General features: G+C 36.7%; 6 protein-coding genes across 9 annotated transcripts; 3 read left to right on the top strand and 3 right to left on the bottom strand.

Annotated features, from left to right (window-relative positions):
- Positions 1-305: 305 nt before the first annotated feature.
- LOC659395 (uncharacterized protein) lies at positions 306-1,137 on the bottom strand. Its single transcript, XM_965705.4, has 2 exons — positions 840-1,137; positions 306-785 (listed from the first exon to the last, which is right to left on the bottom strand). The coding sequence occupies exons 1-2, from the start codon at positions 983-985 to the stop codon at positions 440-442; spliced, it is 492 nt and encodes a 163-aa protein (XP_970798.2). The 5' UTR covers positions 986-1,137; the 3' UTR covers positions 306-439.
- Positions 1,138-2,052: 915 nt separating this feature from the next.
- LOC659328 (cytochrome P450 49A1) lies at positions 2,053-15,378 on the bottom strand. The gene is made up of 10 exons (XM_965645.4): positions 14,579-15,378; positions 9,195-9,220; positions 5,728-6,058; positions 5,561-5,677; positions 3,465-3,541; positions 3,211-3,412; positions 2,872-3,040; positions 2,568-2,816; positions 2,302-2,517; positions 2,053-2,253 (listed from the first exon to the last, which is right to left on the bottom strand). Exons 1-10 carry the CDS (start codon positions 15,376-15,378, stop codon positions 2,143-2,145), a joined length of 2,298 nt encoding a protein of 765 aa, XP_970738.2. The 3' UTR covers positions 2,053-2,142.
- LOC103313661 (uncharacterized) lies at positions 6,640-7,154 on the top strand. Its single transcript, XM_015981728.2, has 2 exons — positions 6,640-6,820; positions 6,870-7,154. The coding sequence occupies exons 1-2, from the start codon at positions 6,678-6,680 to the stop codon at positions 7,096-7,098; spliced, it is 372 nt and encodes a 123-aa protein (XP_015837214.1). The 5' UTR covers positions 6,640-6,677; the 3' UTR covers positions 7,099-7,154.
- On the top strand, positions 10,163-11,576 carry LOC659102 (uncharacterized protein). 2 transcript variants are annotated; one of them, XM_008197514.3, is made up of 3 exons: positions 10,163-10,557; positions 10,640-11,046; positions 11,089-11,576. In XM_008197514.3, the coding sequence occupies exons 1-3, from the start codon at positions 10,384-10,386 to the stop codon at positions 11,243-11,245; spliced, it is 738 nt and encodes a 245-aa protein (XP_008195736.1). In that variant the 5' UTR covers positions 10,163-10,383; the 3' UTR covers positions 11,246-11,576. The 2 variants fall into 2 exon arrangements, with proteins under 2 accessions (XP_008195736.1, XP_970527.1); XM_965434.4 differs by having other exon boundaries at positions 10,165-10,557; positions 11,104-11,576.
- LOC659022 (putative gamma-glutamylcyclotransferase CG2811) lies at positions 11,830-12,462 on the bottom strand. 3 transcript variants are annotated; one of them, XM_008197506.3, is made up of 3 exons: positions 12,285-12,462; positions 11,990-12,236; positions 11,830-11,932 (listed from the first exon to the last, which is right to left on the bottom strand). In XM_008197506.3, the coding sequence occupies exons 1-3, from the start codon at positions 12,460-12,462 to the stop codon at positions 11,929-11,931; spliced, it is 429 nt and encodes a 142-aa protein (XP_008195728.1). In that variant the 3' UTR covers positions 11,830-11,928. The 3 variants fall into 3 exon arrangements, with proteins under 3 accessions (XP_008195728.1, XP_008195727.1, XP_970454.1); XM_008197505.3 differs by having other exon boundaries at positions 11,830-11,922; XM_965361.4 differs by having other exon boundaries at positions 11,830-12,236.
- Positions 12,449-13,831, top strand: LOC658949 (uncharacterized protein). Its single transcript, XM_965296.5, has 3 exons — positions 12,449-12,588; positions 12,737-13,164; positions 13,213-13,831. Exons 2-3 carry the CDS (start codon positions 12,756-12,758, stop codon positions 13,467-13,469), a joined length of 666 nt encoding a protein of 221 aa, XP_970389.1. The 5' UTR covers positions 12,449-12,588; positions 12,737-12,755; the 3' UTR covers positions 13,470-13,831.
- Positions 15,379-15,385: the final 7 nt, after the last annotated feature.

The raw sequence follows: 15,385 nt of genomic DNA, 5'->3' as shown, positions 1-15,385 counted from the left end.
CCCCCTGTGGGTATTAGTGTATCGCCCAAAGACGATAAGCTAAATGTACTGGAAGCTCAAATTGTTGGCCCCGATAACACCCCGTACAAAAACGGAATTTTTAAAGTGGAAATTTTAATCCCTGAGAAGTACCCCTTTATTCCACCTTCAATCAAATTTATTACGAAAATGTATCATCCCAATATTGATGACAACGGGAGAATTTGTTTAGATTTAATAAAAATGCCGCCTAAGGGCAGTTGGAGGCCCACAATAGGATTGGAAGGTTTGCTGATAGCGATAAGAATGCTTTTGGAGACTCCAAATCCAGAAGATCCTTTAATGGCCGAAATCGCAGAAGAGTACAGAAACATGAATTCAGAATTTGTGAAAAAAGCACAATTATTTACACAAAAATATGCTTCTTAATTAAATAAATTAGTTTGTAATAAGCTAAATTTTATTGAGAAGCCCTCCTTTCGACTTCAACATTTTCAGTCCTTTTCAAATGAAGACTCCGTCTATTGTCCTTCTTGTTCTGAGCACTGCTCTCGTTCAAATCCTCGTCTTCTTCACACTCCTCAGCAAGACTGCTCCTCACAGCCTCGGCAAACGCCTCGGGATACTGCGTTGAGAGTTTAGTTTTAATAGCACGAATTTTCTTAAAAATATAGTCCAAGTCTTTTTTCATCTCTAACAACAGCTGTGTGTGTTTTTTGAACTCGGGTGCAATCGTTTTTAACCGGTTCGCACTTAACGCATTGCAATTAGTGAGCATCTCATTAGTTTTTTCGAATCTTTGTAACCTTGAATGGAACGATCATGAATGACTTGCAAAATTATAATTACAAACTTTGTACATCTGTTTTTGCGCTCTTATCATCGATTCGACATCCTGTTGATCAACTATCCCAGCTAGGCCTTGGATAAAGACCTCGGGGGCTGTGTAGTTTTGAAAACATTCAATACTGAAATCACTCTCGGGGGTGCCCTTGCTGTCATCCATTTTGCGTTAGCTTCGAAAATCTTCAAACCATGTTTCATTAATTTATAATAATTATAGAACTTTGTAATAGTTTTCTAGTAGTTTTTTAATAAACTGTCATTTTGACATTTGATTTGAGGTTAGTAAGTTTTGACGTTCACTTCAAAAGAAGAGAGAGAGAGTATTCAGTCTGACGTCATTAAAAAACAGGACCTGACTGTAGAAATTTTTGATTCTCCAAAAACAAATTTTAATTATTCAGAATTACCTCTTAAAAACAATGGGAACGAGACCTATTCTGTAATTTGTTAAAAAGGCTTTTAAAATTTTTAAACTTTAACAGCTTTAAATTTTAATAATTTTATTACAATTAAAAATTAGTAAGTAATAGTTAACTTGCGAACTTAAAACTGAAAGCTAGAAGTAGAAGAAAAAACAGAGAATGAGCTAAACTATTATGTAAACATTTATTAATTTTTTTCCTAATTATTCTTTTTGGCCCGAAATGTTTACAAAAGAAAAAGTGGTTCTCAGACAGATTGAACAGCGTTGATGTTTAATTGGGTTAAGAAGGTGTAACAACCTTGAAAGGTGTTGATCAATACACGTAATTGTTTATTTAATAACACTGCACTTTATTAAAGTTTATTGAGTATAAGGTAATTATTTTCATTTAAGGTCAAGAGTCAAGAAAATGAAACAAAGTCTACAGTACAACAAGTACAAAGTATGATTTATTTAATAACTTTAACACTAATTAAATAATTAAACTTAACTGATTGTATGAAGTAATTATGAGGTCACTACAGGCCAACGATTACAATGGTATCTTGATTAACTTTTAGGGCGGATATTCCTGTATTAAAGGATATACATAATATTATAAGAACAATAATGCACGAACAGATAAAAAATAAATGATAAAAGCGGTTCATATTGATATGAAATATGTCAATGTTCGCTTAGTTGCTTAGAGAAATATTTTCAAAAAAATATAATTTAGTAATAGCAGCTTCTTTTTTACTACCGTAACAAATTATTTATTATGCAAATACCCGTTAATTAAGAGGAGGAAAAAATACACAAGGTTGATGGTTATATTGAGATTTATTATTTCTATAAAAACATCACAACACTATAATACTTAAGTCGTTTAACAATAAACAATAATTAAGCTCTTATTCACGCTTCACTAGCTTAAACTTCAGCGGTTGTTCAGGTACATACGTAGGCGTTATTTTGTAAGAAAGAGGGCCGTAATTGTATTCCACTTTGTATTTTCTGAAAATCTGATTTTGCTTTGTTAGTAGGCAAACTCTGATTAGAGATATACAAACCTTTGCCAGCAAAATTTGTAACTCTGCTTCCGCAAATCGTCTTCCTAGGCAAGATCTGCGTCCATAACCGAAGGGCAGAGTCACAAAAGGGTGAATTTTTTTATGCATAGGACAGGCATTTTCAGTCTTTAGCCACCTCTCTGGCAGAAAACGATGGGGTTCGTGGAAATAGTCCTCGCTGTTGCTTACAACCAAATGCGGGAAAATGACATGAGTCTGAAATTTTTTCATAAGAAAGTTATTTTTTTCACAGTTGGGGTACGAACCCCTTTTGGAACTTTGTATCCAGCGATGACTGTGTCAGTCTGCAGGCTTCGCCCATTCCCTATTATGACGGGGTACATTCTTAGTGTTTCTTTAATGCAGGCTTTAAGATAGGGCATTTTGTCCTGAATCGAGACGTCAATTTTTGAGTCATTTTCGGGCAAAACTTGTTGCAGTTCGTCGAATAGTTTTTGTTGTTTTTCGGGATTTTGGGATAATTGGTAAATTGTGGACGCCGCAGCGATTGATGTCTAAATTTGATTTTTGTTATATTTTTGTGTATGGAACTAAAAAGAAAATTCTTACTGTGTCAACCCCCACTAGTAACAAATCCAAGGCTAAAACGGCAGCCAACTTGGGGTTGTCTGTCTTCAACAATATCCTTTCGACAATCGAGATATTTTCCTCTTTAATTTCGTCAAAATTTTTCTCTTGCATTTTTTCCATCGACTTATGAATGTGTTTCAAACACAATCTACAAATAATTGCGCTTATATAACACGGAAGAATTAATCCATTCACCTTGTGTTAGTCATTACGCTAAACCTTACTCAAGTTCAAAGTTAACTTTCTCCACAGAAATCGAAAGTAAGCTACTCTCATTATCTAGGTCACCAGTTCGGCTAAGTCATTTGTGATACTTACGTCCGGAAGTCTTCCAAAGCACCGATGTATTTTTTGAAACTTCTGTTTTTGTAAACCCTCCAAACGGGCATTTTCAGTTCTACTTCTGCCACGTTCCAGAAGAAGGTGTTTATGGAATTGATAATTCGCTGTGATTCGGAATTTTGGGACAGGTTCGGTTCTAGACAGCCAAGTCTAGTGTCCAAAGAGACTCTAGCCACAGCTAGGGGACATTTCATTTTTAATTTAAAAAAAACAAAATTTTGAGACCTTACATTCCAAGGCCCATTTGTAAATTTCGGACAAGAAGTGGTTGGGCAGTTCCTGGTTTTCATCCAACATATCTTCCATTCTGAAATTATTTTTTAAGGATAATTTCATAATTATCGTAAGTAAATTGTTTATCCGTTTTTATCCGAACTTTTTATAATCTGAACAGCAAGGGCATATTGAGTTTTCACCCGATATTTTGTTTTTTTTTTACAAAGTGATTCTCTAAAAATGACGAAACTAATTTAAATCTTCTTCCTTATAATGCCACTGCCAAAAGTACCCACCTAATTGTTTTCATGATCTTTTTTTAATTTTATTGTTTCTGTAAATATCTACTACAGTTTTCAACATTAAAAAAAAATTGATTGTTTAAAAGTAAACTGTGGGGTATTCTTTTTTTAAAACATTTTTAGTTTTGTTTTTTGTTGGACTTTATTTTGTCTTTGTATAAATTAACAGCAAAATTTTTCAGCTCCTTCAAAGTTTTTGTGTTTTTTTATCTTTGCAGAATTACTTAACTAGACGTATTGCTCTTGCTATTTGCAGTATTTTTGTAATAGTACTGATGTTAGATTATCGGTATTTAAATTATTGGAATCGCATACAAGGTAGTTTAATTAAGTAAGCGACGATGTCAATTTTTACAAGAAATATGTTGGAATTATTTTTCTAGTAATTATTTTTTGATATTGTTTTTGATTTTAAAAGAACTTAATAATAATAATAATAATTATTATTATTTGTCCGGTATAGTATCAAAATTTTTGTCTAAAAATTTGTTACAAACTCGTATTTTGCTTTCGAGGCAGGGGAAGAACAAGGAAGATAAAATAAAGGTAATAATACTAATAATGGTATCGAAATATCGCGACAATTTTAAAAATTTTATTCATCACTTGTACTACAATATTATCTTCAACAAATCTTCTGTCATTCTTAGTTTATTTTGAAATACAAGGTGGTTCGTTTAAAAAAAATACCTTGTACAGTTTATTAGTAAAACGATAGGTAATAGGATAAAGGAGGGAGAGCCCGACCATTGGTATATTAAAAGCTCAAAAAATTTTTGGAATCATCTATACACACTAGCGTTAGATCCTTAGGTGATTAGATTAATCTTAATCAGAGATAATAATTTGGTATTTAATTTTATGTCAAAGATAGGACAACTATCGTCACGATGAATTAAAAATTTTTTTTTATTTCTCACAAAAAATGCAGTAAAACAAGAAATAAATGAAGATGCCACAACATTTACAGTTACCTCTTAATTAAAAAATCATAAATATTTGTAGTTTGGTTGTTCAATTTCTTATTTATTTATTTTTTATTGATTTTGTCTAAACTCCCTATTTTACTCTAAATGGACATCGCAACAAGTTGAACAGCTTTTCAAGAAGAATAAATAATTGAATATTTTGTAATAAAAAAATTGAGCAATAATTGGAAAGAAAGAAACCAGGAAGGAAACCAGGATGCGTTACCTAAATGTCAATATTATGAATTTTTTCCTCCCAAATGTCGGATACGTAAATATAAATAAATTAATAATAATACATAATGGTGTTACATAAAGCGCGGCCTGGTATGTAACTCCACAAACCCAATTCGCGCCTTCCTTGTGTATTTGTTTTAATTTCCATAAATTATATAACATGCAAATGTGTTCCCCATGGGAATTTTCCAGCAAATCGCACATTTTCCATGCCGTGTCAACCACAGGATGTAATGACACTTTTGTAACACAATCATTACGCAAATTGGCCAATTTCGTTTAAAAACACGGAACAGAAACAATATTCGAAATTAGTTCCAAAATAATTTAGCATCATTACCAAAAAAGAAAACAATGCATCTGCTTGACACGCATTTCACCTCGGTTAGCATTACGCAGACGGTTTTAAACAACCGTTTCCTCGATCATAAATTAAGCTGATCTACGGTTTGTTGTGATAGGTACTTTTAAGGAACCGAGCAGGTCTATAAAATTCCACTTTTACCACAATGTGGGTCAGCCGTCTCTGAGTATTATCTCACATTATTATATAAGATGCGCCGTTGTTACATATCGGAAAATTTTTAAATAACCCGGAAATACCTGTGAAGAAAATCGCCGGCAATTACGTCCAGCGGCTCGATGTACTTTTTGGCAATTTGGGGCGGAAGCAGCGCGTGCTGGACCTTCTTCCGGAACTCCTCCCACTTGGGGCCATGTCTGCAAGCACATCAATCCCAAACAGCCCCTACAATCCCCAAAAAACTTACACCCCGATCACTCCAGCGTTGCCGTCGAAAAAATCCTTTTTCAAAATTTGCTTGTAGTAGTGCAGCGAGGGCATGGAGGGCCTGTGGGGCATGGCCTCCTCCATGCGGAACACCTTCTCGATGTCATCTCCATTGAACACAAACAGAAGGTCAGGGTGCCCTATCAGCCCCCCGACTTTGACAATCCGGCCGTAGTCCCGGTTCAGGGACCACATAACTTTATCCAGTTCCTGGATTTTGTACTGGCCTATGATGGGCGCAAAACGCCAGGCGTTGCCGATTAAGGGCAGCTCTTTAGGGCCCGGGATCGCGCTGTAGGGCCTTGGGGTGGCTTCCACCCGTTCCACGTGCTCGGGAATCGCGAGCTCGTCCAGCAGTTCGGGCATGATCGCGGTCGAGTAGGGACGATCGGTTGAATAGGCCCTTTGGGCCACAGCCAGGGCCCTTTTGGGCACCAACAACTTGCGCGAGAGGGACATGACTGTATGTACTTACGGCTGCAACAGCACTAAAACTGCATTTCTGAGCACTAGGCCGGTGGTTGCTATTGAGTTAACTTTATAAACTCTGGGACTAAGGGGGGGCTTTTCGACTTTTGCAATATTTCAGATAGAGTGGGCGATACATATACAGGGGGTTATGTAATTGAACAGATCTTAGGCGAGCCTAGCAAGCCGTGAACCGCCGTTACATCACCAGATAAGTCTCGCAGGAAAGGTCTCTTCCTCATATCCACGCTCGATTTATGCATTTTAATATTTCCACTTCGATTTTTGCCAATTAAACGACACATTTATTTCCTATTTTATGTTTTGTTTAAACACGTGGCAAAACGCGTTGCAAAATGAACTTTTGAGCAATTTATTAACGGCGGGTCGTTAATTCGCGCTTTCTATTTATCCCTTGTTGTAATGGTTACTCAGCATTTTTTCGACTTTTGACACGACACAATGGCATTTGGCAAATCAACCGACACCAAAAGGATTAAAAACGCAGTGCTTGAAGACAAGTTGTGGAAAACCTACATCGACTCGGAGGAGAAGACCAACCAGAACTGGAAAAATCGCTGGAAGTGGATTTTGGAAGAATACGAGTATTTTTATGGAACATTAATCGGAGAATTTATAACGTCAGTGTTTCAGCAATTTGCACAAAAAGCTCGACGAGATTTCGAAAGATTCGGCCTTTTTGAGCGGCGTTAATAAAAATTTGAGGGAGAAGGACCAGAGGACTATTCGCCCCATTCCCGAAACGACGAACCATGAATACGGGTGGATCCCCGAAAAGCCCGAATTTCAGTTAGAGAGGTACGGCCCTGACGTGGACCAGGCGGCCCCTTTGCCGCCAAATTACGGGATTTTTAAAGGATAACTTGAGTGAATAAATCAATGATTTCCTATCGGTAATAATTACTTGTTATGTGAGAACTACCTGGTTTTTAATTGGGTTAAATGTCCACTTATCCTTTCACTAGGAGCATAACGAGATGAGATGCGAATAAGTGGATAAGTTAATGTGTTTGCGATTCTCAAGTGTTGACCTAAACATTGGTACATTCGGCAAAAATTGCCGACATTTGCTGGAAATGGGTTAATTATTGTGACCATTATGAGTTCATTGCAATAACATTGTTGTGTCTTATTTTCTTTTGAGTGATTTTATATTTCGCCATAATTTATGAAAGACGTGCATAATTACTGCATAGTGACACTAATAACCAAATCAATGTTGCAACAATATGAATAGCAAGTTCAACAACTTTGCTCAAGGTTGATTTTACTATTAGGGAAATACCGTAGAATAATTGCAATGATCAGGCAAGGACGCTGACTAATAGTTGACTTATTTAACATAGTTTTGTATTTGAATAATCATCTGCAAAAGTAAATTAACAACGGAAAATTTTGCCCGTTTGTGCTGTAATAACGTGTTATACATAATAATAAATAATGTATCATTTTAATTTAGATTTTTTTCGAAGCTCATTGTCAGAGTTGGTTAATAATTTTGTTTCGTAATTTCCTAATCATTTTAAAAGACCTTTAATTTTTATTTAGCTTTGGCTCAGTGATTTCGAATGAAAAGGCAATTTTCCATTGAGATGTGTGTTAGAAAAACAGACTATTGAACCACTGTTAAGTAAAATAAATATTGCAAAATATTTAGTTAGCACTCCACAACTCACAATTTTTTCGAATATTTTTTGTTGCAAGTTTTGTAATTAGCCAGGATTTTACAATGTGCAAACACGATTGCTTTAGTCACATTAGTGAAACAAATCATTTATTATTAGAAAACATTGACTCTAATTAGCAATGCCTGGATTATGAAATACTCCAAATGTGCAGTGCGTGTTATTTAATAACTTTGTCAAAAATTTCTCTAAAAACACATTTGCTCAGACGAATTATCATTCTATATACTTGTAGATTTTTATTAAGATTGGCATATTATTGATTTTTTTACACAGGTACGTATGGTTTAAAAAATATTGAAGAAGATAAAATCTGGTCTATGTATTGCTTTTTATTTTTTTATTTTTTCAGTCAGAATTAGGTACATTTTATTGGTTTTTGTAGACACACATATCCATTTCATAACAAAACAGCTGCTCGATGCTATCAGCATCGACTTCTATTTCTTTGGTCGCGTCTGTATTTTTCACATCCTGGTAACCGTCAAAATCCACACAATAACACTTCCCTCTTCTACATTGTATTCGGTTGAAATTACCATTGCTGCAACACTCCGGTTTTTCATTTGCCTCTTCCGGGATTAGAAGCAAAGTTTTCGCACAATCTGGAAATGAAGACTGATTTTTTCAAATAAATAAAAAATTGCACCACTAACTGCAGTTCATTTCGGTTGCGTCTCCTTTGTAATCACCCATCGGTGTTCCGTCGGGGTTTGCACAATAACCTCCATCCCTAATAGTTAAAATTATTACAACATACGACCAAAAGTAACGAACTTACTCATTCTTTTGAACCGGTGCGTATTTGCCATCGAGACTACAGCTGGGGAATTCGACTTCAAAAACTTCACTGAAGCCTTCTTTCTTGTAGCTGTTTATTTCAGCCAAAACTTGCAAATACTTTTCTGCACAAGGGTAGTAATACTTGCCTTCTTCGTGTACCCCTTCTTGGACTAATAATTTACCATACAAAATTACAAAAATAGACAAATAATTAACAATACGTACAACAATCTTTTAATGTTGTACTAGAAATATCTGAAATGTTAACAGAAGATCTGGATGGGAACGTGGGGGCTCCGTCAGAGGCATCGGTACACATACACCAATCACCAATACACTGTATAGTATCATAATCTCCACTCTCCGTGCACCTAAAATGCTCATTTGGGTGCAAATGACGCTCAAAGAAATTAAAAGCGTCCTGGTATTTTCTCGAACAAGCTGAAGAAATTATTTTATCGTTAATTTGTTACAATTTATTACAAAATACCGCATTTGAGTATTGAATCAGCATTGCTAGTGTACGGAATTTCGCCAAAAATTCGTTTACCGTCCTTGTCCACACAGGAACACCTGAGAAATTATTGTTTGGCAAAGCCGAAATAATTTTCGCAATCTTACGTTTGTCCAAGATTGCATTTGTACGGTTTGTAAAAACCGCTATCGTCACAATTTGGAGGCATTTCCATGGTGCCTATGTTTCCCTCTGCTTTTCTTTTTTCGTAATCAGCTGCTGCTTTTGCACATTCCGGTGTATTATCCTTGACTTGTGCCAAACTCACTACAATTGATCAAAAATTAGTGGTAGTAGCTTATCAATTTTTTTAAGCACTTTTTTTGCAAACTCCACCGTCACATGTGAGTCCTGGGCCGCAAATTGAGTCAGGTACCAGACCACCATCTTCACCCTCTGCACAAAAATCGTTCTCCTCTGAAATTTTTTTGATAAAAAAGTGATATTTTTTGGGTAAAAAAACATACTGAGGTTTACTAAGCAGTATTGGCAGCAATTGCAAGGATCAGGGGATGGTAGCATTAGTCCATTATAGGTTGAATTCTGTATTTTACAGCTGTCTGGAAGTTCGCGACAGTTATTTTTTTCCGTATAGTCCTAATTAGGAAATCATACAAATAGTACCTACACCAAATTATTAAAATGCTTACGCTACAAAATGTTGACGAACACAATATGTTAACGTCGTCGGCACTGGTGTAACTTTTTGTACAAATAACTAGTAATAATACAAAAAGGCGCATTTTTAACAATGTTTTGTGGTTTTATTGCGATAAATCTAAGTAAAAATGTGAGTCAAATTATCAGATAAGATAAGTTTTTGTAACATTGATTGGTAAGATAATTTATTGATTTATCTCTAGTTAGTAATTTATGAGCAGTACATATATTTAAATGAGTTTTTGTTTATTTTTTTGTAAAATGTTGAAGGGCGTATTTATTTAGAGTCGGTCCTGTGATTTGATGACGTAGCGTTGGTTCAGCAGAGAAAACTTCGGGTTTATGGGGTTTTGGTTGAATGCGAGGTGTCACCTGTGCCGGTAAAGCAGGTCGCCTTTCTTTTCGGGTTTCTGTCGGAGTGCTCCTCAAGTGTGTTAAAATAAAATTAAGTAAAAAAGTGGCAAAAACGCGGACTTTGTAAGTGAAATTGTGCAAACCAGCAACGATGGCCGATTTGGACGACTTTTTCGCAAAAAAAGACCGCAAGAAGCAAAAGAGCACGAAAAAATTCGCGACTACCGATGAAGTCGCAAAAAAACTCGAAGACAACGCTAAAAAAACCGAGAAACAGAAGAAAGAACGTGTTCCCGAAGGCGACGAAAGCTCCACTCCGGCTCATGTAAGACTTGCGTTAAATGTGCAAGCGTTTGATAAAATGTTTGGTTAGGTTTGATTGTGGCCATATTGTACCCTAATTTCAGGACCAGGACGAATGGAAGGACTTCGAGGAGGAGAAGAAGGACTACAGCGGTCTCAAAATCGGGAACTTGACCATCACGTCGCCCCCGGACGGGAGCACAGGCGCCACAGAAACCAGCACTGAGCAGCAGCAAGGCTTTGACGAAGCGGGACAGGAAACCGAGAAGAAAGTGGGGCCTTGGAAGCGGGTGGATGTTGAGGTTCAGGAGGAGCCGGTTAAGATCCCGGAGAAGAAGGTGGAGCCGCCCCCGACCAAGGGGGTTGGCGGGGCCTACGTGCCCCCCAGCTTGCGGAACCAGCCCCAGCAGTCCCACCAGGTGCAGCCCACGAGGTTACGGTCTAAAGCTGCCCCTGACATACACAATGAGGAGTTCTTCCCCACTTTGTCCAAAACAAGTGATCATAAGAAGTAAGCCGCTGCTACGAGTGAGTTTTTTTAATTGGTTTGAAGTACTGTTTCTTCCAGAAATCGAAGCGAAGGAGCGTTTGAAGTAGTGCAACACACCAGGGCGGGATCTCATCGACAAGTGGAGCAAGCGAAAGCGAGTTCGGGGCAAGGCCCCAAACTGTCTCTCGAAAATCGCTATAATACTCTGAGCGATAGCTAGTGACTTGTACTGTTTAGAGACATGTTTCAAATAAGTGATGGCTGATTCGACTGTGGAACACAAGAGTAGTACTGTCTCATTTCAGGCAATTCTCAGAAGTCTGTCAAACTACCTTAAATTTTAAGTTAGGTTCCTTCCTGTTTTTAAATTAAAATGTATTTAAAATGCAAATTTAGGGAATTTTACTGAAACATTAGGGCTGTTTTTGGTTTCAAACGTTATCATTTTTTACAAAATAAATCTATAAACATTTGAAGAACTGTTTCTAATCTTGTATGGCAATATTTTTATTTCAAGGCATTTTCATAGTAATTACATTTTTTTAACTTTATCCAGAGTTTTATTTCACCGCTTTCACTTGGCTTGCGACTGAAATTAATTTGGCAATGCTGGATTATTAGGGACTCCCCAACCTAAGACTCTTTCGCCCTCTGGTGAATGTTTTTGTCAGCTGTAATTAATTATTCCTTTTTAATTAAATACGGTGGACTATAACTTAAGAGATGAAACAAGATAAAAAATCTCAGGACAACTGACTTTTTTAAAATTTAATTGGTGATAAAAATTTTGGACAAAAAAATCAATTAATTTTTAAATTTTATTAAAACCATATTTTCAAAGAAACAATAAACCCCAGCATTGATCTTCTCTAAAGATCTTCCAAAGTAGCATTTTCACTAAAATTAGCTTTTTACAGTTTTCAGTATATCTAACTTATGGTCGTAAGTGTCTCCTCGTAAGTACCTTTCAACGTATTTCAACCCATGAGATCCTGCATTGCTATAAGACTCATAAGTGGTCTTGTTTAAAAGCTCCTCTTTAAAATCTTTGATAAAATAAATCCAAGTTTTAACTTTTTCATTTGAGTTCAACAACTGCACATCTCTCTCCTCTCTTATGTAAAAATTGGGATGATCCTCTAACGTATCCAAATTTGCAAAAACCTTATCGTCAACTTCATAGACCTCTCCTCTCACATTAGTCCCATTACCTGTTAAAATTTGAAATAAAAAAAATAATACATAACAGTTTGATTTACCCGGGCTGTGGAGCAAGAACGGAATGTTGTATTTGGTCCCAATAATTAGTGGATATTTCTCTACAGTTTTTGCCTCTGAAATTAATTTATAATATCCGCTGTCTTTCTCAAACCAATTATGATTCGGTTCCCCTTTTTTGAGCGTTCCATAAACGAAAACTTTATGTAATCGGCTCATCCTCAAACTTGCCTATGCCGGTCCTGGACAACTCTTCAAATAGCGCCCCTACAATTTTTTTAAATACGTAATCAGCTGATTGACAGAGGGTGTGGTGATGTCAAAACCCAACACACCCAAGAACAGGTAAATAATTACTTTGATAACAATTTAATAAAAATGTTAACTCTAAGTGCACAATCATTAGAGATAAATTAAAGGTCAACAACAAAGTACAAAAAAATTGCGGTAAATTTAAATTATCGAAATTTTAATAAGGACCCCCTTTTTTCAGATAGTTAAATGCAGGGACAATGTGGTACTTGATTGTCACTGCTCGTAGTATAATATGGATGTTGATAAGTCTCCTGGCCACTCTGCTAATGCTGGGGGCTTTCATGAGCCCCCTGTGGCTAGTGCGCGGCCAACAAGAAATACATTTCGGCAACGAGACAATCACTTACACGTCCAGTGTTGGGGTTTACACCAAATGCGGAAAACCGATTAAAATAGAGGGGCCTGCATGCACCGCTATTGCAGTCAGGGGGCTTTCCACCGACTCAAACGTGTTTCCGGGGGCTTGGAAAGCAGCGACAATTTTTCTAATCACAGGTCTCATAATAATGTCAGCGACTGTTTTCATGGGTTTAGTCAGTTGCCGAATTCAGAGCTTCTTTAAGAAGAGTATTTTTACGATGTCTGGGGCGGCGCAAGCCATAGCAGGTGAAAATATTCGCATAAAGTGAAACAATCTTTATAATTATCGTTTAGGGATTTGTTTCATCCTGGGTGTGATGTTGCACCCAATGGGATGGGGCGCAGTGAGGGTCCAGAAATTGTGCGGAAGGGACGCTTCGCCCTTTTATCCCGGGGACTGTAGTCTAGGAATGGGGTTGGGATTGGCTGTCGCTGGTACTTTGCTGGCGTTTGTCTCAGCGTGTCTTTCGGTACCTGCCGAAAATTCCACAAGCAGTGATAAAGTACAAGACCAAATATATGAAGGCCAGACCCTCATTTGTCTTTTGTAAAAAAGGGGATTTATGATCAAAGTGGCCTAATTACGTCACAGGCTACTTTGATTGGAAATTTAAATGAAAACACGGTATTGTTTATGTGTTTTAGATGTCTGACATGATCTTGAATACCAAATTGTACTGAAATGTGCCTTCAAGTCTCTTGGGAACAATTTCGGCAATTTTATAAGTGATATTTATTTTTTTATGTAATGGTGCTCCGTATGTACTGCCATGTAACTGTACTTATTTTTAATTAGTCTAGCTTTTATATCGTTTTTATACCAAAAATCTTTATCGTACTTTAAGTGTTTATACCATTTAGCCGCACTTTTATAATCTTATATAAAATATGTAATAAAAACATTTCACGTAAATATTGTTTTATTTCACAGTTTAATACTATAGAACAATAATTTAAATTAGACTAATCTTCTCGCGCGTTTTTCTTTTTCTTTACGTTTTTGGGCAGAAAAACTCCATGTCCGGTGCTTTTTAGATGTTCAAATAATTTATTTTTTGATGGGAAGGCGGATTTACAGCTGACACAACAGTGGTTGGTGTCTATTTCTTCAATACTGCAAGCTTGTTTTTCCTTCTTACTTTGCTTCTTTTTGATGCTCTTAGTAATAGGTTCTGTGTTTTGATTTTCTTCATTTTTCGGTTCATTCGCACGCTTATTTTGCTTCTTTTTCTTCTTCTGTTTTTTAGTAGAGTCAAAGTCGAAATTATCGTCTGATTCCTCAATTTTCGTTACGTCAACTTCTTCGTCATTATTAACAGTGAGAATGTTCTTAGCCTTTTTGTTTTTCTTTTTTGCTTTCTTCTCTCTTTCTGCGGAATCTTCCGAGTCCTCATTTTCAGTGAGATCTTCAATTTGTGAATTATCTAATTCTTCATCTAGACACTCTCCATCCTCTTCTTCTAACATAATTTCTTTAAGTAATTCTACGTTTTCTCGGTGCTTTTTGCTTGATTCGTGATTTTCTAAAGCTTTAGGGGTTTTGAACACCTTATTGCACGCTACACAATAGAGATCATTAACTTCTTCATCTTCCTCGTCTTCAGAATTTGAAAATTCTTCACCGAACTGTTCAGCTAGATTCTTCTCGATTTCTTCCAACTCAGATTTTACGTTATCAAATTTGGACCATTCGGCTTGAGTCGATTCATTCAACTGTTTTTTCCTCTCAAGTCTTTTTTGCTTACTCAACTCTTCCTGTTTCTGACGATTCTCCAATATTTTGGCCTCCAAAAGCTTAGTGTGTTCTTGAACCCGTTTGTCCCTTTTCCTCACAAAAGCAACAAGATTTCTGATTTCATCATTCCTTTCTTTCTTGGCTTTCTGTCTAACTTTTTTATTTTCTTTCTCTATTACTTTCAATACCCTTCTATCACGCGTTTCGTTAATATTGTACGGATCCAGCCAAACGTAGCTTTTCTTAGTGCAATAACTCGACCAGTAGGAGTAAAACGGACCGACAACTTCATCGTAGTCACTCTTTGAATCACCAAACCTTGGTATGTCACAGAACTCTTCCTTGTCGTCAATAAACTCAAGATCCTCCTTGATGATTTGGTCAAACACATTGCGATAAACCGTGTAAAAGCCTTTTTCATCATCCCCATACCCTCTGAAACACGTAGTGGTGAAATACTGGAACAGGTCAAGACAGTTGTCTTGAAACTCGGAATTGGAGCCGCGCAAAATTTGCTCGCGGTGCTTGTCGTACCAAGCCCGCTCTTGGGGATCGCTGAGCACGTCGTAAGCCTGCTGTACCATCTGGAACTGCTCTTTAGCAAACTCAGTGTCGTTGAGGTTTTTGTCGGGGTGCCACTTCAGAGCGGCCTTTCTGTACGCAGTTTTAATTTCTGGCAGCTCGGCGTCTCGAGGAACATTGAGAATTTCGTAATGACACTTCATTTTTAAT

The sequence above is a fragment of the Tribolium castaneum genome, chromosome 3, assembly GCF_031307605.1.
Source record: "Tribolium castaneum strain GA2 chromosome 3, icTriCast1.1, whole genome shotgun sequence".
Taxonomy (NCBI): Eukaryota; Metazoa; Arthropoda; class Insecta; order Coleoptera; family Tenebrionidae; genus Tribolium; species Tribolium castaneum.
Note: the sequence above shows the minus strand (reverse complement) of the source record. Positions and strands in the feature narration are given on the sequence as shown.

Coding starts and splice junctions, on each gene's coding strand:
- LOC659395 (XM_965705.4), bottom strand. CDS start 985: ATGGATGACAGCAAGGGCACCCCCGAGAGTGATTTCAGTATTGAATGT. Junction 786..839: donor ATAAGAGCGCAAAAACAGAT/GTACAAAGTTTG, acceptor GTTCCATTCAAG/GTTACAAAGATTCGAAAAAA.
- LOC103313661 (XM_015981728.2), top strand. CDS start 6,678: ATGGCATTTGGCAAATCAACCGACACCAAAAGGATTAAAAACGCAGTG. Junction 6,821..6,869: donor TGGATTTTGGAAGAATACGA/GTATTTTTATGG, acceptor TCAGTGTTTCAG/CAATTTGCACAAAAAGCTCG.
- LOC659102 (XM_008197514.3), top strand. CDS start 10,384: ATGGCCGATTTGGACGACTTTTTCGCAAAAAAAGACCGCAAGAAGCAA. Junction 10,558..10,639: donor AAAGCTCCACTCCGGCTCAT/GTAAGACTTGCG, acceptor CCCTAATTTCAG/GACCAGGACGAATGGAAGGA. Junction 11,047..11,088: donor AAAACAAGTGATCATAAGAA/GTAAGCCGCTGC, acceptor ATTGGTTTGAAG/TACTGTTTCTTCCAGAAATC.
- LOC659022 (XM_965361.4), bottom strand. CDS start 12,462: ATGAGCCGATTACATAAAGTTTTCGTTTATGGAACGCTCAAAAAAGGG. Junction 12,237..12,284: donor GTTCTTGCTCCACAGCCCGG/GTAAATCAAACT, acceptor AAATTTTAACAG/GTAATGGGACTAATGTGAGA.
- LOC658949 (XM_965296.5), top strand. CDS start 12,756: ATGTGGTACTTGATTGTCACTGCTCGTAGTATAATATGGATGTTGATA. Junction 13,165..13,212: donor GGCGGCGCAAGCCATAGCAG/GTGAAAATATTC, acceptor ATTATCGTTTAG/GGATTTGTTTCATCCTGGGT.
- LOC659328 (XM_965645.4), bottom strand. CDS start 15,378: ATGAAGTGTCATTACGAAATTCTCAATGTTCCTCGAGACGCCGAGCTG. Junction 9,221..14,578: donor TTTGATAACGTAAAATCTGA/GTTGGAAGAAAT, acceptor TCCGTACACTAG/CAATGCTGATTCAATACTCA. Junction 3,041..3,210: donor GCTTTGGAAGACTTCCGGAC/GTAAGTATCACA, acceptor AATTATTTGTAG/ATTGTGTTTGAAACACATTC.